Source organism: Lepus europaeus, chromosome 6 (genome assembly GCF_033115175.1).
Source record: "Lepus europaeus isolate LE1 chromosome 6, mLepTim1.pri, whole genome shotgun sequence".
NCBI classification, from domain to species: domain Eukaryota; kingdom Metazoa; phylum Chordata; class Mammalia; order Lagomorpha; family Leporidae; genus Lepus; species Lepus europaeus.
This window is the reverse complement of record NC_084832.1, coordinates 4,148,985-4,175,150: the sequence shown is the minus strand read 5'-3', so window position 1 is coordinate 4,175,150 and position 26,166 is coordinate 4,148,985. Positions and strand designations below refer to the sequence as shown.

Below are 26,166 nucleotides of genomic sequence, written 5' to 3'. Positions count from 1 at the left end.
GGTTTGATGATTACTTATCGCTTCCAATTTATTTGCTGTCAAGGGGTTTTTGTTTGGTCAGACTTAACATTCTCTTCACACAGCTTCCCGGTCTTGCTGGTGAGGTCTGAGTCCCCCCAGAGAGACCAATATAGTATTGCCCAATGTACGTGCTTACAGATCCCCCGGTGAGCCCCTGAGGTCACCTGTTAACCAGGTGCCGCTGGCTGTGAGTGGGAAAATAAATTCTACATGCTCTAATGACAAATTTTACCTTACCAATTTACCTTTCAGCCCTTTTCCCTGCAAAGAAACAATTTTCTTGGCCTGTAACACCTCAGCTAGAGAGCTTTCTTTATCTTTTCAGGCCAAGAAAACTCGTGGTGAATTGCGTTTATATAATATGATTTTACAATGACAATCTTTTATTTTTCATCATGCTGTATAATTTATAATACACAAGTAAGGCTATCATTTCATAGCAGATTCACAGCTTGAGAATCCCCTCCACGTGCTATGCACTCCTGCCTGCTCAAGTCTATTTTTATGTGTCTCAGGAATGTGTTAGAATTGACGGTTTTCTGCAGATAGGTGTTGGAAATATGTGTGTGCATAGGTATATCAACGTGGGACTGGTGCCAGCATCCCATATGAGCACCTGTTTGAGTCCCGCTGCTCTACTCCCAGTTCAGCTTCCTGTTAATGCACCTGGGAAGGCAGTGGAAGATGGCCTAGGTGCCTGGGCCCCTTCCACCTGCACATGGGAGACGCCGATGGAGTTCCAGGCTCCCACTTTGGCCTGGCCTGGGCTTGGCCATCAGGGCCATTTGGGGAGTGAACCCGTGGATGGAAGATCTCTTTCTCCCTCTCTGTCTCTGCTTCTCTCTCTGTAATTCTGCCTTTCAAATCAATAAATCATTAGAAAGCTAAAATAGTACGTATATAAATATATGAATATATATTTGACACCTATATAAGGAAATAATCTATTTTTATTAATACATATTATATATCCCACATACCCATTCACACCTTTGTGAAACATTTTTCTGTAACATTTTCTATAGTACATTTATTTGTTGTCTATGTCTCTTCATAAATCCTGTATTTCAAGGAGAGAGATTATTTGTTTTGTTCATTTTTGTATCCCTAGTGCTATGCGTATTGTGTGACACACGATAAATACTCAGAATCGGTCCATGAATCAAAGTAGATACAGGGAAGGGTTTTCCCTCTTCCCCGCTCTCCCCTCCCAAAGGCGCACGTCCTTTCAGACAAGGTCTTGGGTATGGTCCCAGTTAGGCTGTAGTTACACTCAGGGGACATTTGTTATACTGTGCAAGGAGAAGATACATTTTAGAGCAGAAATTGCAAATTGGCGACTTCGTGGGAAGCCTAGCAGAGGCCTTTGGTCTCCAGACTTCCACAGCAAGCCACTGCGGTCCTGTGTTGCCGCCACAAGCCGTAGGAGTTAGTATGCAGCTGATGGCTGAGCAGGTGAACGGTGGAATGCAGCGAGTGGCGGGGCGCATTGGATATCAGGTTCAATGTGATTGGCAGTCAGCGCCTGGGAGGGGCCAGAGTGTGAGAGCTGGTGCAGGGGTGGCCGTGGGGAGGGGAAGGAGACCTGTGCTGGGGGCTGCCTGAGACCAACACATTTCAGGACGTGGAGAAATGGAGACGGCATGAAAGAAAGGGGAAAACACCAACCTGCCCTCCTCTAAAAGACATTACACAGTGATCGAAGGTTAAACAAGTCCTAAGAGATTTGACTTAAACTAGAACTCATTTTGGCAATAAGGTGCAGCAGGAGGAATAACAGGGAAGTCCCTGCACTGAAGTGGGGTGCGGACGCTCTGGCCTCTCCACGGACAGATACTCTGGGTTTTTCTCTTTGATGCCCTGCCTCGTGGCTGGAACCGGGTCCAGCTGTTTCAGGTCCACGGTGTCGGTAGGGCCAGCTGGTCAGCGGACCACGCAGCGGCCTTGGTGTGGCTACAGCCCTGACTGCTCATGGGCAAGGAGAAGTGGAGCATCTGAGCCACGCAAAAAGACAGGGGCCCCAGAGATGGATTACCACTGGCACGGGCGCGCCTGGCCCGTCTGCTGCCTGCCTGAACGGCTGGGGCACTCCTCCCATGGCGTCGGCCACTTGGCAGCTGTGCAGGGTCTTGCCTGCACTGGCCTGGTAGCCTGAGCACACTGCCGGCGTGAGCTTTGAACTGGAATTTCTCTAGGGGACAAGACACAGCATGTGTGCTGCAGTAGTGACATAAAATCATTCTCCAGGCGACACTGGTGCTTGACTTAGCTTCAACACCTTGGACGTGAATCTGGAGTCTTTGTTCTTTAGAGAAAGTGTAAAAATAGTTTTCTCTCACCTGCTAGAGTACAAACACTTTTAAAAATAGGACAGCAAGCTGGCAATGGTAAGACTGCTGTTTGTATTCTGTCCTGACTTTTAACTAAGGCACACAATGTTGAATCATTTATAGCACTTTGAGATTCATTTAAGTTATAATGCCCGTGGATGTGTAATAGAAAAGAACTAAATTGAAGAGCAAAGTAATGATCATCATTTGTCTTTATTTTATTATACTTACCAGAGCTGGCCCTCTCTTCCAAATTTGCTGTTCCAATTAAAAAGCATTTATTGAATTCCTGCTAATGCTTGGAAAGTGAATTATTGCATTTGGGGGCCAAGCAGCACATTATTTTCCCTTTCTTTGTTAGCGGTGTTAACTTGCTTTTTGAGGGTGTATTTTAAAGAGAAATGCTGTATGCTCAAGTGTAATGCATGGTTAAAAAGTGCACCTAATAATTTTATGAATTCAATATAGGTCAAGGGAGTCCATGTTTTGCAGTCTTTGGTGCTATGCCTTGTGCATTTTTATAGAAGCCTGTTCGGTTTTCATAAAGACAAGAGAACGTCACCCTCGATAGAGCATCTCTTTGCTTGGTTTCTGCTCCTCTCCTTGCTACTTTTCCTAAATATCGGGGTTCTAAACATCTCCACCTGCTTCATCTTCATGTTTTCGCACCAGGTAACCCCCCTGAGTAATTTCATGTTTCCTTGGTCTCATCTTGCAGCTGTACCTGGGAATGCCCTTGTCTACGTCTTCAGCCCAATCTCTCTCCTTAGCTCTGGACTCATCTACCCACCTGCCCAGTGGGCCTCTGTGCTCCCTCTGTCTGAGACTCTGCTGGTGACCTGCACCTGCTCCTTCCTTCCACATGGAGATGGCTGGCCCCTCCTGGCTGACGCCTCATTCTTAATCCTCACCTTGTCCTGCCTTGCCCACGTGCCATCTCTGAATCTGCTTCATTCTTGATAGTTCTATAGTTAAGACTCTTTTTCAGCCTTTTTTTTTTTTTTTACAAGAATTGTGCAGAACTCTCTTAACCAGCTTATCTACCTCTAGTCGAATTCTTCTCTCATATATTCTCCATGGTCATACCAGAATCACAAACACCATCATGTTGTCTATCTGTAAAATTTTTAAAGGGTTCTGCATTGCCTGTGGGATATATTTTTCACCCAAACACTGTATAGGAATGATCTTCTTACTGGATCCGTATCTACTTTTTTTTTTTTTTAAACCTGGTCCTCATCACTTTATCACTAGCCTCTGATATTCCAGGTGTACTAAATTTCTTGTGGGTTTCTTATGGTAAATTTCGTATGGTAAATTTCTTGTGGTTTTCCTATGGTTACTGCTGTCTGGAAAATAATCCTGATACAATTATCCCACCAGCCAGGCTGTTCCAGATTTTGCAGGACAGAAAAACTGTCACTCCAAATTAAAACACCAGAATCACTGTGTTCATGAACTAATTCAGATAAACACCAGTGAGCAGGGGGAAGATAGGAGACGAGTAAGTTAATTCACAGGATAGCTGGCAAGCAGGCAAGACCATGTCTACCTGAGTCCTAGGGACGATATGGCTAAGAGGACCGCGGAGAGGATTGGTGAGAGTCTCATGAAAAGAAGGTACATGTGTTTGCTTGGTGAGGGAGGTCGTCTTCCAACAGCTCTCACTGCCTGGGTGTTTCCCCAACTCCCATGGTCTTCATGTACTTTAATTGGATCAAGCGTTTAGGCCAGAATAGGAACCCACTTGGTGTTACCAGTGGGTGGCCAAGGGTAGATGGGCCATCAGCCCAGAAGGGATAAGGTTATCATTTGGCATTTCCATCCTTCCTGTCCATAATCTATGCTGTAGTTGGTCAAGTATAGTTTTTGTAAACTTATTTCATATATTTGTTTGTATGTATTACATCTGAATTCCTTCTCGCTTCTGCCCCAGGGCCCATGTTTACACTTTACCTATACTGATTGTACTGTGTGCATTTTCTCTGCACTGCCCTAGCTTCCAGCTTATCTACAGCATATGTACAACACCTTTTATGAGCTCCTCCAACATGCCTGCATGTCTTGTCTTTATAGTTGGATTCAATATTCTCAAATACAGCCACAGATATATGTGCTCGAATTCCTACATGCATTATAGTTTTGCACTGTAACAGGCCCACCTGTATTAACTCCTGCTACCATTGCGGCTGCCTTAGTTTGCTTCCTGTTGCTGGAACAGAATATCTAGGACTGAGTAGTCTATAATAAGAAATGTGTTTCTCGCAGCACTAGAGACTACAAAGTTAAAGATAAAGCTTCGTATGTCTGGCAAAGGCTGTCTTGCTGGGTCAGGATGTGGTGGAAGGTGAGAGGGCGAAGAACAACAGGGGGCGAACTTTCCTTTCTAACAGCACCAGTCCCACCTGTGAGGGTGGGACCCTCATGGCCCAATCCTCTGAATACAGTGTTTCTGTGTCAGTCCAAATTCAACACGAGTGTGGAAGGGACACACATTCAAACCACAGTGAAGTCTGTCTGCCTTCCCTCTAGCAGGCTCACCTTCATTCATCCTCCATGGTCCAATCCTCCCATCTCTAGGGAACTTCCTGGACTGTACTGATCTGAATTGGAGGCCCTGGAGATCATTAACTGTGTCCACGCCCAGCGTGGTGTCTGAGCGTCCTGTACTGAAGCTTCAGGCTGACAACTTCATTCTTGTATGTTGCACTAGGAGCAATGTTGGGTAGAAAGTCTGGTAGAATCTTTTATATGTTGGTATTCTGAATTATGCCTTGGTTGGGGTCTGAGGTTATGGTGTTGACACCAAATGTGTGTCTCTTTCTAGTTTTTGCTTTCACCCCCAGTTACAAGTATTCTGGTACCACTCTGGGTCCCCCCAACACTTTAAGAAGTTCCCAAGGGAAATCTCATGTTTTCGTGGTACAGCCTTCTAGAATGGCAACCTTCAAGTGGGGTCAACCATTACACTTTTTTCCTTCTCTTCTCTCTTAATGCAGTCTGCTATGATAACTGTTGCACTGAAGAGAGAAGAGAAAGCATACTTTGAGATTATGTTTCTGGGCTGCAGCCCATCAGCTGGTTTTGAAATCCAGCTGCATGGTCATGAGTATACTCCAATGTTCCAAAGCCAGGTGCTCTCTCAAAGTTACCATAGCATTGGTTTTCCCTGATGTGTCATACAAAGTGCCTGGGATTCTCTGCTATTTGAGACAACATATCTCTATTTTATACTCTGCTTCATGGATCTAAATCAACACTGCCTTGACTTGCCAACAATTCATAGAAATTGTGTACCAAGACATTATTTTTGTTTCCTGAAACTTTCCTAGTCTGAGTTTGGTTACTCTGCCTTTTCCCTTCCTTCTTTCCTTCCCTCCTTCCCTCCTTCCTTTTTCTTTTGGCTTCATTTCCTATGTCTGAATCTTGTGCTTCCTCAACTGAAGTCAGAAATCCAGGGTCTGCACTGGCCTTCCAAACCTTTCTATCAGTACTTGTCCTGGAGTGTTCATCTGTTCCCGTCCCTTTGTGCTGTTGGCTCCAAGTTTTATATTATTAGTTTTGCCATCTCATCTAAGCACTACTCATGTTCTTATCATTGTCGACTTTTGCAGGAAAGTTTTAACGTTTGCAACTTCATTAGCTTCCCAAATCCATGGATGTCATCATTCATCTGAAAATGACCTGTCTCCAGGCGTCTTTTGGTGATGGTGTTTCATAAACTTAGAAGAGATCTAGAAATTATCTAACAAATGAAAACTTCTCAGACCACAGAGACGTCTAATTCATCTATTTATTCCACTTGATTTGCTAGCATTGCACTTCTAGCAAGTCTTAAATAAGTGGTTATCAATTGATTGCCCATATTTCAAAGAGGATTATTAAATATGTGGATCTGTCTGTCCTCCTTGAAGCAATTATTCATCATTTCATCCAGGAAACCAGCAAGCTTTCACCAGGTGCTCATTGTGAGTTGGGCAATGAGCTAACTTCTGTAAGAACTTGACTAAAGAGTCACAGGCACACAGGAGACCTGAGCGCAGATGGTATCAGCCAGTGTGCAAGCACAGTGGGATACGTGTGTGCCGGAAGTGGCTTTCAGATGTTTTTTAAAAATCATGATGCATATTAAGAAATACATTTAACACTGCAACAAACATGCTTACATACCACACACACACATACATATACATTCTTGCATCTAAAACAAAAGCGTGACTTATAAAAGTTATAAGCGTAACTTACAAAAGTTCACACAACTGGATTTGTGGAGTGAGCAGTTTGCTCTGTAGTTAAGGTGCCATTTGGGATGCCCACATCCCACATCGGAGTCCCTGGGTTCTGGTCCTGTCTCTGCTTCTAATTGTTCTTCCTGCTGATGCACACCCTGAGAGGTAGCAGGTGATAACTCAAGTAGTGGGGTCACTGCCACTTATGTGCGAGATCCAGATGCAGTTTGCAGCTCCTGGCTTCCGCTTGTCTCTGCCTGCACTGCTGTGGTTATTTGGGGAGTGAACCAGTGGATGGAAGATCTCTCTCTGTTTCTGTCTCTGTCACCCTGTCTCTTTGCCATTTAATTAAAAAGAAATAAGTTAAAAACACCACGTCTGTCTTACTGTGTGATGTTTTCAGTCTAGAAATAGTGTTCTGTGTTCCCCACACCTGCATCCATGAACTACAGTTTGAACGACACCATTGTGGTTTACTTGGAGTCTTGGAAAATTGCTGTGGATTTTTTTCCTCAGGTGGGAAAAGCTATGTTTACCATAAAATCTAGGAAGAGGAGAAGAAGTTTTAATCATATGTATTAGAATGGGTAAACGTGGGTAAATACTTAATTCAAAAGAAAGAGTTGAAATGCTTACTCATTTGGCACTATCTCTGGAAAGGCAAAAGAGCCTATGAAAATAGAATTGAGTGTTCGACATACATTTTCTTACTTGATATCACTTTATTGTTGCGCAGTGATAAATCACACGCATTACAGATAGATGACAGATAGACACGTATACCCACGTGTGTCATCACTAGAGGCTACATTATTTAACTGAGCAAGAAACATCCAGTAATGTCTGAGAATAATTAATGCAATCATTCCATAAATTTCACTGTCAGCTTTCTTAAAGAACGATTCCAAACGTTGGGATCCTTTCAATAACATGAAAAATAAATCAGATTTCAGTTTCCCACACCCAGTGCTTGACTTCTCCCGGCAGAGGGAATGACAAGCATGTGGGTTCTCTTCCTTCCCGTGCAAGGTGTTCGTTGGGCCAAGGTTGCCTGCTGTACTCTGAAGTCAGGCTGGCTTTGGGATTCCTTCTGGCTCGCTGCCTCCTGTTGAACTTGCCTTCGGAGAGGCCGGCTCATTCTCCAGCCCTCTCACTTCTGGGGGTCAGTGTGTGAGGAGACATGGTCATCTCTTCCTTACTGCCCGGGGTCAAGGAGGGAAGGAGCTCCTGGGTGGGAGTGGGCACCCACATGGGGTTTTCTCACTGATTCACAGCTGAGGCAATAAATGTAGCCCCCGGGGCTCTGGAGAGAAGACAGCAACTGCTGCACAGCACGGTCACAGGCAGTGGAACTGCGCGAGGATGGTGGGAGGCCTGCTTTGTTGTTTGCCACCAATGCTACCTCCACTGCCCTTCCTTTGACCTTGTGACCTGGAAATTAGTGATTGAAAAATTGTTTTGGTAAAGGAAAAGCCCTCTAACACCCTTCTATAATGGTAAAGCAATTAGCCTGTGTTCTTTATTTTAGGCTTCTAGAAAATGTTTGAAATGCATCTAATGTGTTCCCTCCAACCTCAAGAACTACCCTTAGATTTGCTTTTCTGGTGTTAAAATATCCTTACTTGAAATTAAAATACCAGACTCAGAGTGGGCTTGAGAGGATCCATATTTATGAAGGCACGGAGCTGTCTATTCCCATGATGCCGTTCACCATGTACTGGGACATGAACAGCAGTGCTTGGCTGGCCCGTTACCATGTTGCACAGTTGCCATGGCAATATCAAACCAATGAATGGACCCCCTTCCTGAGACAGGGCTGTGAGTAAGTGTGAAATTGATTCAGTCGTACTCAGGAATACGTTCAAGCCAAATTTGTCAGGATAAAATTTCTGGTAGGAAACTATTTTTAATTACATAGATGTTATGATATTTAATATTTGTTTTGCATATTCAACTAAAATGGTATTTGAAAATTAGGTGTGCTATTTTGATTTTGTACATTTTGATTTAACATCTACTTTGCACTTATTTCAGGTAATACTGATTTTTGTTTTCATTCATTTAAATTTGGATATCTGATGCAAAATTTTACACCTGAGAATGATATCTTTTCTACCTGTGAAGTTAGTTGCTTTTACTTGATTCTAGACTGGTGTGCTTGTAGTTATGACTCTTTATGGAGTATTAACCAAAGTTGTTATGTATGTGCATTTATTTTTAGCTAGTATGTACACTAGGTAGTGTAGAATATCATTAGCAGTCCAAATCAGAGAGAATTAAGCAGATTTTAACCTTTTAATACTAAAGGAGTCCATATTTGGGTTTTATAAAACTAACATTCACATGATATGTTTTATTATGGTTCATACCCATTTTTGGGATACAGTTATTTTAGTCTAACTCTAGGTAAAGATGATGTCTTGAATTTAATCAATCTAATCCTTTTTGGTAAATTGTTGGTGTGTAAATTGCTAAAATGTTGTGTTTCTTTTTCCCCTTGCATTTCTTACCCACAGTGCCCAAGGCTTTGTCTATGCCATAAGGTTTCTGAAAACACTGAAGAACAGGGCAGGGTCTATCTGTGATGAGTTAATTACTGAAAAGCCTCTCTCTGGCATTCAAATGCAGTTCATATAAGCAACATGCATTTATCAGGCACAATCAGTTTGAAATAAGAACATACCGAATCCCAGGGGACCCGTCCATACTAAGGCCGTTTTGGTCCCCATTAGTTCAACTTGTAGAACAGAAGAGCATGACTTGTTTACATAACAGAAACCAATATTTGCTCTCTTTTCTTCTCTTGGCATGGACTTCCCAGGGTGGCTCCTGCCAGAGCCTGGCAAGCACCCTTGCTGACAATGCATTTCTTCTTGGGAGATGAGATGGAACTCACGAAACTAAAGCCGTGCTGCTTGGACGTTTTTATGACTTTCTAACAGTCACATGTGAAGCCCTTGATTTTTCTTTCAAAAACGTGCATCTGTTTTCAACTGAAACTGAGGTTGGAGCTTATAAAATGTGTTGTCTTTTGTTTCATGACCTAAAGCTGGGGTCATAGCCTGTTACTTCCTTGTAGGCGCTAGCATATTGAAACAGTGCAAATCAGAGCGGACTTGGTGCTCAATACCTCACACATACACATATCTATTCATAGCAGTTGGAATTTCCTGATTTTTTTTTTCTTTGTAAACCCAGGTAGAACTGTGAACACCTGAATTTAGGGAGAAAAATGCATTCCCAAAGTACTGTGTAAGAAGAGCCACTCAAGCACTAAGTCGGATCAATCCTCTTACTGCAAAGTCACTCTTGGACTTTTTTGGGGGTGTATTTTCTAATGTAAAGGCAGTGACCCTATTCAAAACAGAATCTTAGGAGACAAGAAAAATATTTCTAAACACATCACTCCATCAGTAGGTTTATGGCATTTCCAGGTCTGGACTCTATAATCAACTAAGCGTTTTACTTGCCCAGGTCAGCTTGGCCAGCTCAGCCTTGAGTAACAAAGCATCAGGGGCTAAGTGGCTTATAAATCATAAAAGATCCTTTCTACCTGGGAGGTGAAAGTGCGTGGTCAGGATCTGTCAAGGCCATATTCCTGCTTGGAGACAAACATCTTCTCAACCTAAGCTCACATGGCAGATATAGGGAAATCTCTGGGTTCTCTCTTACAAAGGGTGTGATCCCATGAGGGCCCCATATCCATGACCTCTCACCTTCCAAAGCCTCCATCTCTAATACCACCACATCAGAGGTTAGGATTTCAACATGTGCTTTATGAAGGATGCAAACACTGAGCCCATGGCAGTGCCACACTGAGAGAAGTAGGAAAAGGAATGATTCATTGTAAATTTCATTCAGTTATTATTTTATATGTTTATATGTTTGAAATACAGATGGAAACAGAGAGCTCAGATCCACTGGTTCACTCCCTAAGTACCTGCAACAGCCAAGGTTGGGCCAGGCTGAACCTGGGAGCTGGGAACCAAATGTATGACCCCCCTGTGGGTGGCAGAAACCCACGTACTTGAGCCATTACCTGTGGCCTCCCAGAGTCTGCAGGAGTAGGATGCTGGAATCTAGAACAGAGCCAGGACTCCAATCAGGCGCTTGGTTATGGGATGTGAACAGCCCAAGCAGCATCTTGACTGTTACACCAAAGTCCCCCATGGGAGGATTTTAAAAAAATCACTCACAGGCACAACTGATGCACCATTGGATGCAGGGTTTAAGCAAGACTTTTTTACACAAATAGATCTTTTTACAGCAAACTTACTATGGAAATTACTGAGAATATTTGCACCTACAATGGCTTTATGCCCAGACTGGTAAATTTTTCCACGTGTATATGTGCTTTTCATAGTATATACACATAGGTATATCAACCACTGTGTCTATACTTCTTGTTACAGGTCTGTAATAAATGCAGGTGTTGAAAGGCTGTGTCTAGAAATATGCAGACCAAGGTGGCACTGCTGTGATGTCCAATTGCTTGAATAGGGACTCTTTTCTTTGGTGTGGATCTGATAGGGTTTTATTGAACTTGGGTCATGGGTCAGAAGTGGCGTGGGCTGCATACTACTCACATAATCTGTGAGCAGTATGCACAAAATACGTGCAGAACCACATATTTCTCTGTCATTCATTTTAGAAAGGGCTCATTCACACAGACAACTTATGAATCATTGGTGTCGGACAGGGACTCTTTCCATCAAAGGGTCAAATGTCACGGTTTTATTTACTCATTGATGAACTCATATACTTATTCTAGAGTGTTTTATTTAGAGGAGAACATAATTGTAATTATGATGATAACAACAACAATAAGCAAAATACCTAGCCCTTCCTGAACACTAAATGTATTTTGGGCTCCATGCAGGGTTATTCTCTTACATTATGTTACTTAACCCTAAGAATCACCCTTTCTAGTGGGTGATACCCCCACACTAGAGACGAGGAAAGCCGCCACAGACAGTTCTTGTAGTTTTCCTGGATCTTAACACCAGGAAATGGTGGAGTTGAGATGCAAGCAGTCCTCCAAATCAGGCTGTCTTCACAATGCTGGGAGAGAACACACGTTTAATTGAGTGGACATTTGGTCTGAGATAAACGGTGGCAACAAGAAGGAGAACCTAGGCAGTGGAAGCTGTCACCCGCAGACTCTCGGGTGTGTATGTGAGGATAGGGTAGAGGAGGAGGGAATGGGGAGTACCAGAAGTTACGCAGGGAGACGTAGGGATGTGACCGAGGTGTGGAGGGCTTCAAGCACCAAAAGGTTGAGCTTACCCTTATGGGAAATGACAGAGCATTGAGTATTTCTAGGTCATAGCAATCCACAGGGAATGAGAGATGTGGGGATCCCTTGGCAACATGAATCAGAGAAGGAAGAAACTGGGCAGAAGCAAAAGTCAAGCGGACTTTGAAATATTCTGGGCTGCAGATAATAAGGTCGATGTATCATCAGGATGATGGGGATAGAATATTGAGGGAAGAACAGTGGAGAAAGGCCTTAGAAAAACAAACAGAAGCTGGTGACTGGGTGGAGAGGGAGGGGGAAATACAGATCTCCATTCAGGTCTTGGAGAGGGCTCTGACCGATAATGGGAGTTGACAATGAGGTGATCTTATTAGCCAAGGTGACAAGATTGCTTTGCCACCAGCACTGAGATACAGCAAATAAAAGTGGCTAGTGGCCAACTGAAAACACATGACGAAACCTGGGAATTGGGGAAGATTGTAGAGATATTTTTTAATTACCAAAAAGCTGCGAGAACCACAAGGAGAGCCCTCATGGCACCTGTGTGCTTTGTGCATTGAAATGAAGAGAACATGCTGATGGGAAATGTTTCTGGAATGAAGTCCTGGAATGCGTTAAAACATGAGTGCACAGGATTCCATCAGGTTTTGTTTGAAGACCTTTATTGGGATTTAATTCACAAACCATAACATTTATTCCTTGTAAGCATACAACTCAACACGTTGGCGTATTCACAGACTTGTACAATCATTGCAATTAATTTTAGGTGTTTATCAATGTGCCCCACCCCCAAGTCCCCATAGCTATTGGCACTTTGTCAGTATTCCAGTCCACCTGCCCCACTGGGCAAACACCTGGATGCTTTCGTCCCTGGCTGGACCTTCTTGCCCATATCGAATGTTCTGTGTAAAGAGAATCATACAGGGGTGCCCTTTGTGGCTGATGTCATTCTCGTAGCATATTGTCATCCATACTGTGTGTATGCTGGTATCTCATTCCTTGACACGCTGACTGCCGTTCCGTCGTAGAGATACACTACATAGGGTTTTTCCACTCATCACATGTGCTGTTTCCACTTTTTGTTCATTATGAATAATGTTGTTAAGACCATTCACGTGCATTGTTTTGGGGAGTTCTAGGCTTTCATTTTCACTTAGGAGTGCAATTTCTGGGTCATATGGTAACTCCAATTTTAACATTTCAAGTAGCTTCCAATTTTCTAAAGTGACAGCAGCATTTTTAAAATCCCACCATCCTAAGGGTTCAAATTTCTTAATATTCTCACTATTATCTATTATTGTCTGCATTTTGATTATGGCTATTCTGGTGTTTATAGGATGGTTTCTCATCATGGTTGTCATTTTCATTTTTCTAATAACTGATGATACCCAGCATCTTTTCATGTGATTATTTGACATTTGTGTACCTTCTCTGGAGAACTCTGTATTCAAATCCCTTGCCAATTATTTGGGCTATCTTTTTATCATTGAGTTATAAAGATATTACAGATTCTGAGTACCACTCCTTTGTAAGACATATTTTGCAAATATTTCCTTCTATTTTAAGGGTTTTCTCTTTTTGTTGATGGTGTCAACAGCAAGCCAGGAGTTTAAAAACTTTAATATCTTCCATTGTTATCTATATTGTTTTGGTATGTGTGCTTATGATATCACATCTAAAAAAATGCCACAAAAATTTACCGCATTTTCTTCTGTTTCTTCTGCTCCATTTTCTTCTGAGAGTTTTATAGTTTCATCTCATACAATTGGCCTATGATCTATTTTGATATAAGTTTTGTGTATGGTAAAAGGGAAGGGCTCCAATTTTATTATTTCGCATGTGTGTACTAAGGTGTACCAGCGTGATTTGTTGAAAAACTATTCTTTTCCTATTAATCCTTTTGTCAAATTCAGTTGACCATAAATGGGAGGGTTTATATCTGAAGAGCAATGCTAGTCCGTGGCTCCACGTGTCTTACGTGATGCCATTACTTCTCTTTCTTGAGTCCTGTAGCTGTGCAGGAAGCTTTGAAATTGAAAAGTGTGAGCCATGCTCCAACATTGTTTTTCCTTTCAAAATGATTTTGATTCCTCTCTTTCAGTTTCCTATAAATTTCATGATTATCTTGCCAATTTTGTCCCAAAAGTCAGAAGGAATTCTGATAGGGTGCATGCTGTCTATAGATCAATTTGCGAGGCATTGCCATCTTAATATTCAGACTTCTGATCCTTGAACATGGAATGTCTTTCCATTTGTTTTGATATTTAATACTATTCAACTATGTTTTATAGTTTGCATTGGACAAAGCTTGCAATTACTTTGTTAAATTTACTCTCAAGTATTTCATTGTTTTGATACTATAGTGAAAGGAATTTCCTTCTTATTTATGTTGGGTTATTCCTAGTTATTATAGGGATACAGTTGGTTTTTGTCTCTTAAAACCCATTGAGGCCGGCGCCGTGGCTTAACAGGCTAATCCTCCGCCTTGCGGCGCCGGCACACCGGGTTCTAGTCCCGGTTGGGGCACTGGATTCTATCCTGGTTGCTCCTCTTCCAGGCCAGCTCTCTGCTATGGCCCGGGAAGGCAGTGGAGGATGGCCCAAGTGCTTGGGCCCTGCACCCGCATGGGGAGACCAGGAGAAGCACCTGGCTCCTGGCTTCGGATCAGCGTGATGTGCCGGCCGCAGCAGCCACTGGAGGGTGAACCAACGGCAAAAAGGAAGACCTTTCTCTCTGTCTCTCTCTCACTATCCACTCTGCCTGTCCAAAAAAAAAAAAAAAAAAAAAATACCCATTGAGCTCATAAGTTCCAGTGGATTTTTGAATGTGAGGATTTCTTAGAGTTTTGTATCTATAAGGTCCTGTCTTCTTTGAATAAGATAATTTCACCTTTCCCTTTCCAATCTAGATGCCGTTTTTTCTTGTCCTGGCTAGTCTCTCCATTAGAGTGTTGAACAGAAGTAAAACAGAAATCCCTATTGGGGCGAGCGTTGTGGTGCAGCGAGTTAAGCCGCCTCCTGCAATGCCGGCATCCCATATGGGTGCAGATTCGTGTCTCAGCTACTCCACCTCCGACGAGGCTCCTTGCTAGCACCTAGGAAAGCAGTGAGGAATGGCCCAAGTACTTGGACCCCTGCACCCATGTGGGAGACACAGATGAAGCCCCTGCTCCTGGCTTCTAGACCTGACCCAGCCCTGGCTGTCGTGGCCATTTGGGGAATGAACCAGTAGATTCAAGATCTCTTTCTCTCAATCTCAACCTCACCCTCTTTGTAACTCTTTCCAATAATTAATTAATTAAATAAATATTTTTAAAAAAATAAGGAGTGATGCTAACTCTTTTGTTGTTGTTGTTGTTGTTGTTGTTGTTTGTAGATGCCTTTCATTAGATTTAGGACATTTCCCTCTATTCCTAATGTATTGGTGTTTCTAACTTGGCTGTTGTTGTCTATTAAAATAATTGTATGTTTTGTCTCCTCTACTACAAATAGAATGTGTTTGCTTTTCAAATATTTACTGAATGGTTTTTATATGATAAACTAATGTAGCATCTGTGTGATAAATTCTAACTGATCATACTGTACAATCCCTTTTATATGTTTCTGGATTTTGTGTTTCAGTTAAGTTTTTTAACCTTATTTTTCTTTAAAATAAAAAACCTTATTAAAATAAAAAAAACCTTATTAAAATAAAAATAAAACCTTATTTTTCTTTAAAAAAAAGAAAAATGTGCATTTAAGAAACAGGGAGACATCCACTCTGCCTGTCAAAAATTTTAAAAAAAAGAAAGAAACAGAGAGATAGAGTAGGAGAGTCAGAGAGAGACAGTCAGGAAGATCTGCCCTCCACTAGTCTACTCCCCAGGTGCTCTCAATGGCGAGGGCTGGGCCAATACAAAGCCAGGGACCAGGAGCCCAGTCCAGGTTTCTCACATGGAGACAGGGACCCAGCTACTTGGGCCCAAGAAATTAACATGTAGAAATGGCATTTCTTTCTCTTTTTAAAGATGTATTTATTTATTTGAAAGACGAAGATACTGAGTGAGAGAGGGAGCAAAGAGAGGGATTGAGCGCGCGAGAGAAAGATATCTTCTGTCCACTGTTCACTCCTCAAAACAGCCACAGTGGCCAGGTATGGGCCAGGCAGAAGCCAGGAACCTACAGCTCCATCCCCGTCTCCCCATGGGAGAAGGGACCCAAGAACTCGAGCCATTTGCTGCTGCTTTCTCAGGCTGGAAACCAGGGAACTGGATCTGCCAAAGCCAAGCAGCAGGGACTGTAACTGGTGCTCATATGGGATTCCAGTGTAGCAGGTGGTGGCTTAACCCACTGTGCCCTGCAATTGTATTTTTTTTTACCTATTTGCTTACTTTGGGCACAAGAATCTGGCATGTTCTGTATGTTCTGCTGAGGCTATGCATAAATGTAGGTCACTAATACTTATTTAATTCAGAGCCTTATAAAAATGCGAAGGAATACATCAAGAATGGTTAATCTGTGCATGGGATGGTTGTGGCTAACAGCTTTGCCTCTCTGCTGTCAGCATTACCATTGTTCTGTTCTACAGCAAGGCTCTTGAGTGGTTCTGCACTGGGACTTCCCTTTGACATGGCCATGGCTGTGACCGGAAACATCTGAGGCTATTAAGTACTAACACAAAGACAGTGTAAAAGGCAAAGAATTCTTAAGACACATTCTAAGGAGGCCTAAGGTAACACTGACAGATAATTGTAATTTTGATTGTTTTTTGGACTAAGTAAAGTTGAGTTAAACCAGACCATATTATTCTCCAGTTTAGTATTATTAAAGGAAAAAGGGTGTTGGGGGATATAACAAGGCAAGCAATTTGTGCTGCGGTTCACATTATTTTTTTTCCTTTGGGCTCTAAGAAAATGCTTCTTTGATGACTGATTCTCTGTGAATTGTAGAAATCTAGGAATTGGCTCCCTGGTTAAGGATGAGAGGATCCAGCAGAGATGAAAGCAAGATCAGAGGATGGCTCAGGGTTGGGGATTAGCCCCAGGACTGAGAAAAGCCAAAACTGTCAAGATTTGGGAACTGATGAGAGAGAAAAATGAGAGAAGTGGTGCCAGAGCTGAGAAGGACCGGAAATGTTTGCATCATGGTCTTGATAATGATTTTAGAAACTTCTAAAGTAACGAAAGGCTAATCATGGATATCAGATGGAACCATAATTGAGGGTTTTCATAAGCTATATACTGATACTGAGGTATTTTTCTTAATGATTTATTTATTTGAAAGGAAGAATGACAGACAGGGAGACAGAGAGAACAATCTTACATATGCTGACTCACCCCCAGATGATGCAGTGACCAAGGTTGGGCCAGGCTAAAGCCAGGAGCCAGGAACCCCCTCATACTTTCTCTTGCTGGTGCCCAGGACCTAAGTACTTGGGCCATCTTCTACTTCCTTGCCAGGTGCATTTGCAGGAAGCTGGATTAGAAGTGGAGTAGCCAGGCTTGAACCGCACTCTAAGATGGGATTCCATCATTGCAAGCATTGGCTTAACCCAGTGTGTCACAGTGCTGGCCCCAACATGTTTTGAAAGAATGTCTGATGTGCAGAATGTGGGACAATTGGGAAACGTGCACCATTATTGGTTGATAACCTTGCACCCGTCGGTGCATGTGTGTGCATGTGTACAGAGGGTTACATGATTGTACATGTGTGTACATGCACTTGACGTGAATGTACATGCCTGCATTGATAGCTGAAAACAGCCACAGAATCAAGCAGAGCTTTTATGTTTTTGAAAACAAGGTTGGCTAATTGGAACTTCTGATACATGTTTTGTATGTAAGTCCTCATAACATTGAGTAGAGGAAAATTTCCATATAAGCAATCATTGACACAATTCTTAACCACCTTTTCTTAATGCTGGCATCAAACTTTATAAATACTGAAGTTTTTCTATTTCTGTCAGCTACAGTCTGTTCCCAGTAGCTGTTCCCAGTGGCATGGTGTTTTTTCCACTTGCAACCTGTTGCTCAAAGCAGGTCAGAGGGCCAAGACCAAAATGCCTGTACTTACTACAGGTACTGCAGAGGCCTTGGGAAAGGGTGTGGACACGGGCTGTAAGGTAGCCCCCAGGTTATCTTGGATGGAGAAGCTAGATGCATTTTCTTTTTACCTTCACAGTTTTATTAATTTTTGTAAGAAATATCAGTTACTTTAGTAGTTGTCAAAGAGAATCATTTTTAGAGAGAGTTTTTTTTGACGTAGTTTTTTTTGGTATTAAAATGCTACTTAAATACAAATATTCATTTTTTAAAATTTGACATAATTTCCATGTGCAACATGTAAATCATTTTGGAATTTTAATAACTGAATCATTATGTGCATAGCAAAGTTGCCATAGCAGGAAATGGGGGTTCATCAGATCGACCAGGTGTAGACTGGTGATAGATTTTCCACAGGATGAGTAGGACCAGGAGGAAAAATCCCCTGTGTTGCCGTCTGGGTCCTGGACGTTAGAGCTGACCTGGGGTGTCTTCCCCACACGACTTCACCAGCTCAGGGGCAGGTAGCAGAACCTCAGGTTTACAAATTCTGTTCTTCACCCATACACGCTATTTCTCCATTCAAAAAGAAAACAAGCTAATAAATACAGAATGTTGGAGGGTCAGTTTCGGTGCTTCTTATGGGCTTGCCGGTTGGTTTTTCTTGTACTTTCCCCCCAAGTCAACAGCTGGCTGGAGTTGCTGACGATGTCCTCCGAGTCTTGTGTCCCCTGTTGACGTGCTGCTTTCTGAAGCTCCAGGGGACTCAGGAAATCCCCCAGGCTGCATGGCTGATGAAGTTCTACAGGGGCCAGCGTTGTGGCTTAGTGTGTAAAGCAGTGGCTTGTGACGCCTGCACCCACACGGGTGCCAATTTGAGCCTTGGCTGCTCGACTTCTGATCCAGCTCCCTGCTAATGTACCTGGGAAAGCAGCCCCAGATGGCCGAAGTCTTTGGGCCCCTACCTACTGTGAGAGACCCACAAGAAGCTCCTGGCTCCTGGCTTTGGATCCGCACATCTCTGGCACTGTGGCCATCTGGGGAGTAAACCAGCAGATGAAAGAGCTCTCTCTCTTTCTCTCCTTCCCTCTCTCTCTAACTCTGCATTTCAAATATAAATAAATCTTTTTAAAAAATGTTCTATGAACTTCTCCCCTTCCAGTGAGCGGAGAATTTCCTAGTTGCAAGAACGAAGCATGCCTGTGCTATCAACCTGGCACACAGGTTCCTTGATGGGAAATCATAAAATAAACTTTAAAATAAGCTTTATTTCTCACTAAACCATAAATGTGCTCGGTGATGACAGCATTTCGTCTGACAGCGGATGGAAGCCATGGCCATTCTCGCGAGTTCTCTGCTAACTCTTAGATAACAGGAGATCTGTATCACTTTAATTCTCAATAACGTTTTGACTTAATAACTAAAAATGTACAGTGTCTGAAAATTCTTATTATTTCTAAGGTAGGTTAAAGCTACATCTCCCTTTCCACAGTTGAAACCTTGTTCATTGTTATAGAGAGAAAGAGAAGCAGACAGGCTGTGAGAGAGAATAGGTGCTTTCTTTTTCTACCAGGCACCTCTTCTCCCCAAGTGTGTTAAGCAGTCTTTATGCCCAACAGATTCAAAGAGGAGTTAGGGAAAAAAGGGAGCATTCCCTCTTGGCTAATTCTGGGAACACACACACTCCTTGCTTAGAGCTAACCCTGCTGCATAGCAAGTGTTCTTGGGGTCATCAGAGACCGCCACACTGCCCGAGGAGACATTTCAACTTCCATCCATCACACAATGAATAACCTGTGTTTCAGAATCCACTTCTGAAGCCCCCATGAATCTCAGGACCCAGTTCTGGCTTTTGATCTGTTGGCGTTTGCTCACCTCCCAGGACAGTGGGTTGAAAGGAATCTAAGCTCTCCAGCTGGTTCTCCTGTGTGACCCACATCAGTCCTGGGTCCACAGTGTGCACCCTTCGCTGCACAAATTGTGGCAGAGCAGATGGTCTAAGAGATGTGGCTTTCAGGCCCATGGCCCCTCTCTGCCCTTCTGGGGATGAGTCACACCTGCATCTACTGTACCTCATGACTGTAGGGATGTAACGTGCTCTCCAGGGGGGCCTCACCAAGGCACCCTGAACCCATTTCGTTTGAAGGAGAGAGGCAAACATATTGCTCACCAGTAGGGAATTCCAAAGAAGGTCTCCTCTAAAATTATTATTTTCTCTCTATTTGCTGTGACCCTTTCGTCCCACTGATGTGAGTGTTAGAATCATCTGGCTGTTGGCATCGTAACTTCACATCTGCTTACAGAAGGAAGTAGTGGGTCACTGTTGCTGGTATGTACTTTGGTGAGCTCCCTCCAGTGTTTCTGCTGTGCTGGTTAATCCTGTATTTTGTGGCACCAACAATGCTGCTGGAAGTTCTGGTGCTGCAGTCTCATTTCCAGCAGTCGGGTTGATGTGATGGGGAAGCTAAATCCTTCAAGTCAAAACCTTCCATGTATACGCAGCCGGAGGTCTACAGGAGAATATCTAAGACTCAGCTGTGGCTGGGGCTGGAAGGGGTTGTGTTTGCCAGCGCTGGTATCCCAACAGTAAAGAGGAGAGACAAGTCTGGGAGACTGGATTTGAATCCATGGGTCGACTAACAAAATTGGTAGAGGTGGGCATTATGGTGCATATGTTAAGCTGCTGTGCAGGACACACACATCCCTTATCAGAGGACCTGGGATTAAGTCCTTGCTACTCCATTTCTGATCCAGTTTCCTTTGAGTGCTCTTGGGAGGCAGCAGATGATGGCCAAGTACTTGGATACCAGGTACCTGCACGGGAGACCCAGACACACTTCCTGGTTCGTGGCATTGGTCAGGCCCAACCCTGGCTGTTGCAGGCTTAGGGGGAGTGAATGATGGATGGAAGCTCTCTCTCTGTCTCTGTGTGTCTCCCTTTCAAATCAATCTTTTTAAAAAGAAGCTGGTAAATCAAGCTTCCCATACTATCAGAAGGACAAACACGGAGGTGGTGCCATTGGCTCTGGTGGGAATCCTGAGCTCTGTAAGGTGGTTTCTCATCATAGTTACTAATTCTTCTACATACAGCATGGCAAGTCCTGGAAGGCTGGCCCACCTTGGGGGAGGGGAGCACAAAGCCAAGATTCCTGTGGGAAGTAGGGAGACCAAGAGGCATAGGGCATTGGCTGCTGTCATACTGAGGGCACAGCCGGTCGATAATATTGTGTTGTAGAAACACCTGGAAGCATAGAATGCAGGATGGAAAATAATAATAATCCTATAAAGTATTCTCATGTATTAGGTACACAAAATGTAAGAACTGTGTTGTCTGTAAAACAACTTATTCCTTTAAATTGTAAAATAATTACTCTCTGTTAGAAGATTTTAATGGTGCTATGATAGTCAAAAATGAAAATTGATTTATAAATATAAAATTGTTTCCATAGAATTTACTGTAACCTGTAATTTTAGTAATCTTTGAGGTACTGTGGCTTTAATTTGAGTTCCCAGTGAACATAGAAATGCCTTTTCATTTGATTTCATTTTTCTAAAAGTTTCTCATTATATATTTTCTGGCATTCCCTCTTTTTGGAGGCTTTTGCCGGTTTTTTGGCTGGATGTCATGTGACGTCAGCTGACTCTGGATCCCTGTATGGACAAGAGTAAGACATGCCACTCCATGGTCACTGCTGCTTGTGGAGTGCGCTCAGAGGAGCGTGGTGAATGGGCTTGTCCTGGAGGTCCCTGGCCCATCTTGCTGCTGCCCAGCCTCGGGAGGGGACACTGCCAAGACTCCTCTCTGTGCTGTTGGGGGATGTAACATGAGGATGTGGAGGCAGCCCCGGAGCACCCCGGCTTCTGGGCATTAGCACAGGGACGTCTGCTTGAGTTGCACCCACATTCAGAACTATAATTTCTACTTCTGTTCTCTGTCCTAAACTTCATTTCCAACTTTTTTGGCTAGCATTAGCCCTGCCCTATACCTCAAGTGCTTGCTCATGTCCCCTTGGTTCCATGAACCTTTCCAAAGCCACTGTGCGCTGTTGTCACTTGGAACATTTCCTCCTCAAATGGCATTTTTCTCTTCATCATATGTTGCTAAAGATTGAGAGAGATCTTTGCACTCCTGTGCATCTTGTGGTCTTTTTTTTACGTCATAATCATTTTGACATTAGGGAAGGGGTCCAAGCAGTCTTTTTTAAAAATATATTTATTTATTTGAAAGTCAGAGTTACAGAGGCAGAGAGAGATAGAGAGAGAGGTCCTCCATCCGATGGTTTTCACTCCCCAATTGGCTGCAACGACCGGAGCTGCGCCAATCCAAAGTGAGGAGCCAGAGCTTCTTCTGGGTCTCCAACATTGGTGCAGGGGTACAAGGACTTGGGCCATCTTCTACTGCTTTCCCAGGCCATAGCAGAGAGCTGGATCAGAAGTGGAGCAGTAAGGACTAGAACCAGTGCCCATATGGGATGCTGGCACTTCAGGCCAGGGTGTTAACCCACCGTGCCACAGCGCCGGCCCCCAAATAGTCTTGTATTTAGAAGGTTTCCTGTGAGATTTCATTTAATGATTAATTGCCAGGAAAATATTGTATTCCTGTCTTTGTGAAAACATTCCAAAACTTTCTCCTTGTCCCCACCCCATGTCTGCTTCTGATCAGCTCATTCTATCTTGGGGCTCTTCAAGGAGCTCTTGAGTAGCTTAACTTAAGGCATAAATAGCCCAACTCATCACTTTTTTGTAATTTCCCTATATTAAGAATATCTTAGGCCGGCACCGCAGCTCAACAGGCTAATCCTCTGCCTGTGGCACCGGCACACCAGGTTCTAGTCCCGGTCGGGGCACTGGATTCTGTCCCAGTTGCTCCTCTTCCAGTCCAGCTCTCTGCTGTGGCCCAGGAAGGCAGTGGAGGATGGCCCAAGTCCTTGGGCCCTGCACCCCATGGGAGACCAGGAGAAGCACCTGGCTCCTGGCTTCAGATCGGTGCAGTGCACCAGCCGCAGTGGCCATTGGGGGGTGAACCAACGGAAAAGGAAGACCTTTCTCTCTGTCTCTCTCTCTCTCACTGTCCACTATGCCTGTCAAAAAAAAAATATCTTTTTTGTGTATCACTTCTTTTTGGATGAAAAGTTTATAGTTTTTAATTAGGTTTGGCAAATGAAATTCTCCAGATGAAATTAATTCTATCCTTTGATCTTACCAAGTTAAGGAGGAGTTTTCAATGTTAAACCTGGCTTTGAGATTAAATATTTGAGTTCATATTCAACATATTAAAAAGTGCCATGACTTGTCAGAATTTGTGCATTTGCCTGAAGTGACTTTTTGTATGGTTGGAAAAATCTGTGTAGCCTTCTCCCATATTTAACTTAGTGACTAATGTACTAAAAATGTTCCACAAATTGCCATTTGAAAAATAAAAACCAAATATGGAGAAACTTGTTTCTATAACACAATTTCTAAATGCAATCCACTCAGTGTCTGATGTAAACCCCAACGGGAATTACTGTACCAAATACAGTGTCAAGGGAGCTGCCCGGACTGAGTGTCCATTTGAGTCTTTAGGAGTAGAAACAACCGCTAGGGAAGTCATGTTGCAGCAAGGCCTTCAGTGCCATCTCTACAGGGCTGGCCTGTGTGTTTCTCAAGGTTCCCCGGGTGAGGGGAGCTGCCTGGGATCTCTTCCTAGGGCTCAACAGCTCCCAGCAGGGCTTTATCTTCTCTCCTCAGACCTGGCTGGGATGCAGCACCTGGGACCCAGCACCCATGCACTTCTTGTGTTCAGCTTCAGAATGTGGGTGCCAGTAGTGTGTCTGGAGGTTCATCACCAAGACCGGGGGCCATCCTCATGCTCTGGGGTCCTTGCTTTTCTCTCACTCCTGGGCATGCTCCTAGCTGTGGACCATGTGAGAGCACACTAGTAACTGGGTGTACACTTCCTGCTTACCTGTGTATTGTCTTATCCAAGTATCAAAATATTGTAAACATAATTGTTGAGGAATTGTATCTTTAAAGGCTTGTTACATTGAAGGTACATTCAGAGTGGGTTAATGATATATTGTTCCTCTTTTGAAAGAACAGAATCAAGAAGTCTGCATGGTTATTTCCATCGGTATGTGTAGAATTTTGTGTGTGTGGAAATCACCTAGGCTATCTCTGTGACATATGCTTATTAAGAGACAGTTTAAATCACTTTTCAATAACACTATTAATTTAGATCCTTAATCCCCAAAGAAGTTACACTGATGCTATCATATGGATACTTCTGTTTCGAGGGTAAGTTTTATTACAGGGATCTAGTCAAGATTAAGGGATAATAACTTGAGTTTTTCACAGGCATTGGCTGCAAGATTTCCTGTTAGGTGAATTTCCAGGGAAGGGAAGCCAGTTAATAACTTCTCCTAGAGTATCCCTTAATTTGCATGTTTTGCAATTCAGAAAGCAGTATATGTGTGTGTGTGTGTGTGTGTAGTCTAAAAATATTGAGCAAAATATATGAATTGCTTTATGAGGCTTAATAAGAAGGGTTTTTCTAAAATCAAGTGGAAAATATTTTCTATATTGAAATGCGAATGCTATTTTAATTCAAGCAAACAAATACACTGGATGATTGCATGGTGGCATTCGGATGCCTGATTAATACAGTAAGTTAAATCACCTCAGAGCATCCATTTTTGAGCAGATATTTTAATAAAGTGAGGAGCTGCAGGAACTTATTACTTACGATTCACTGAAGTCATATAGCAAATAGTCGAAGTGTATGTGTTACCCAAGACAGGATTTCTACATGGAGAGCCACATCTCAGTGATGCGAATATCATTAGTGATTCCAGGTTGACATTCTTTTTGGCTCTCAGAATCCTAAATCGTGAGTAGATGATATATGCATGTAATATGCAAGCTAAATTGAACGTGCTGTTCAAACTCTCCGCACCCCTTGTTCAAGGGTGTGCTCAGTAATTGAGGTGTCTTTTTCCACCTGCAGCCTCTCTCTTCCTCTCCCCTGAGTTTGTACATGTGGCCTTTCTTGTCATCATGGTCCCACTGGGATCTACCCTCCACCCTTTCTCAGAGGTGATCCTCGACAACGTTATGAATCAGGTGAAGTTTTCCACAGGCTTGGAAACTGGAGGAGCTGTTTAGATTATCCCAGGATTCCCAGGGAAGCAATGCACCTTTATTGTTTGCATTTGAGTGATTCTAATTTATTTAGGTACATTCAATACTGCATTGTCTGTGTATATCAACGTCATTTGCAGTAATATGAAGACCTAAATGTTTTACGTAATTTAACATACTTTATGCAGGCTAGTTCAGATTCTCCAGGACCCTTAGTCTCTTGATGGGTTGTAACTGTTTCAGGTTTACAGAGGCAGTAGGCATAGTGAAAGTAGTTTGAACTTAGAGATGAAACACCATTCAGTCATTTAAATTTTTATTTGATCTTGCGACCTAATTTGGTTCATGTCTGTCCAGTTTTATGTTCATGTTTCTGGCCCTTTCCTTATGAGTCAGTTTACTAGAATATGAAGTGAAATAGGCACAGTTTTCACAGTGGAAGGCCTCTAAGGATGGGGAGAATGTGTCACCACAGGTGGCAGGTGGCACACCCCAGCTCAGCGGCCAAACACAGGGTTGGCCAGGGGAGCAAGGAAGTGTTTCAATCTGTAGAAACAGTGCTGCAGGCACAGGTAGCAGGGACAGGTGCTAGACAGCTGGTAGTCCCTGTAGGGACTGGCTCCCATGTGTGTAGGATAAGCATGTTACATCTGGAGGGATTAATGAATATGGATTGGACAAGTAAAGGATATAAGAGCGTGTTTTGGAAGCATAGATGTTTAGGATAATGAAGAAAACCCTTTCATCAAAGGAAGACAAGATCTGCAGTCAGGCAATGTTAGGATGCACGGGGTTATTGAAGTTTATGGAAGGCTCTGGATGGGGGAGAATGATGGAGATACAGTCTTCTTTGCTGACCTCCCAGAGTTATAGGGTCCTTCTCTCAAAACACAGTCAGGTATGGAAAAATCAGTAGACGAACATCACACTGTGCGGTGGGCCTTTGGCTTATTGGTTAACATTCAGGGTGGGGCACTTACTCTGACTTTGGAATACCTGGGTCTGGCTCCCAGCTCTGGTCCTTGATGCTAGCTACCTGCTGATGCTCACCTGGGAGCAGTAGGTGACCACTCAGGTAGTCCCCGCCACCCATGTGTGAGATCCCTACTTCAAGTCCCACCTCCCAAGCCATTGTGGGCATTTGGGGATGGACCAGCTAATGGGAGCCTTCTCTCTTCTCTCTTTATCTAT

At 43.2% G+C, this 26,166-nt stretch overlaps 1 protein-coding gene across 1 annotated transcript in view; it reads right to left on the bottom strand.

The window, feature by feature from the left end:
- The window catches only part of LOC133762581 (plasma protease C1 inhibitor-like), a 66,443-nt gene that overhangs the window by 26,056 nt on the left and 14,221 nt on the right, over positions 1–26,166 (bottom strand). The window contains 1 exon segment of the mRNA XM_062195558.1: positions 2,057–2,212. Coding sequence (XP_062051542.1) covers positions 2,057–2,212 — 156 coding nt within the window.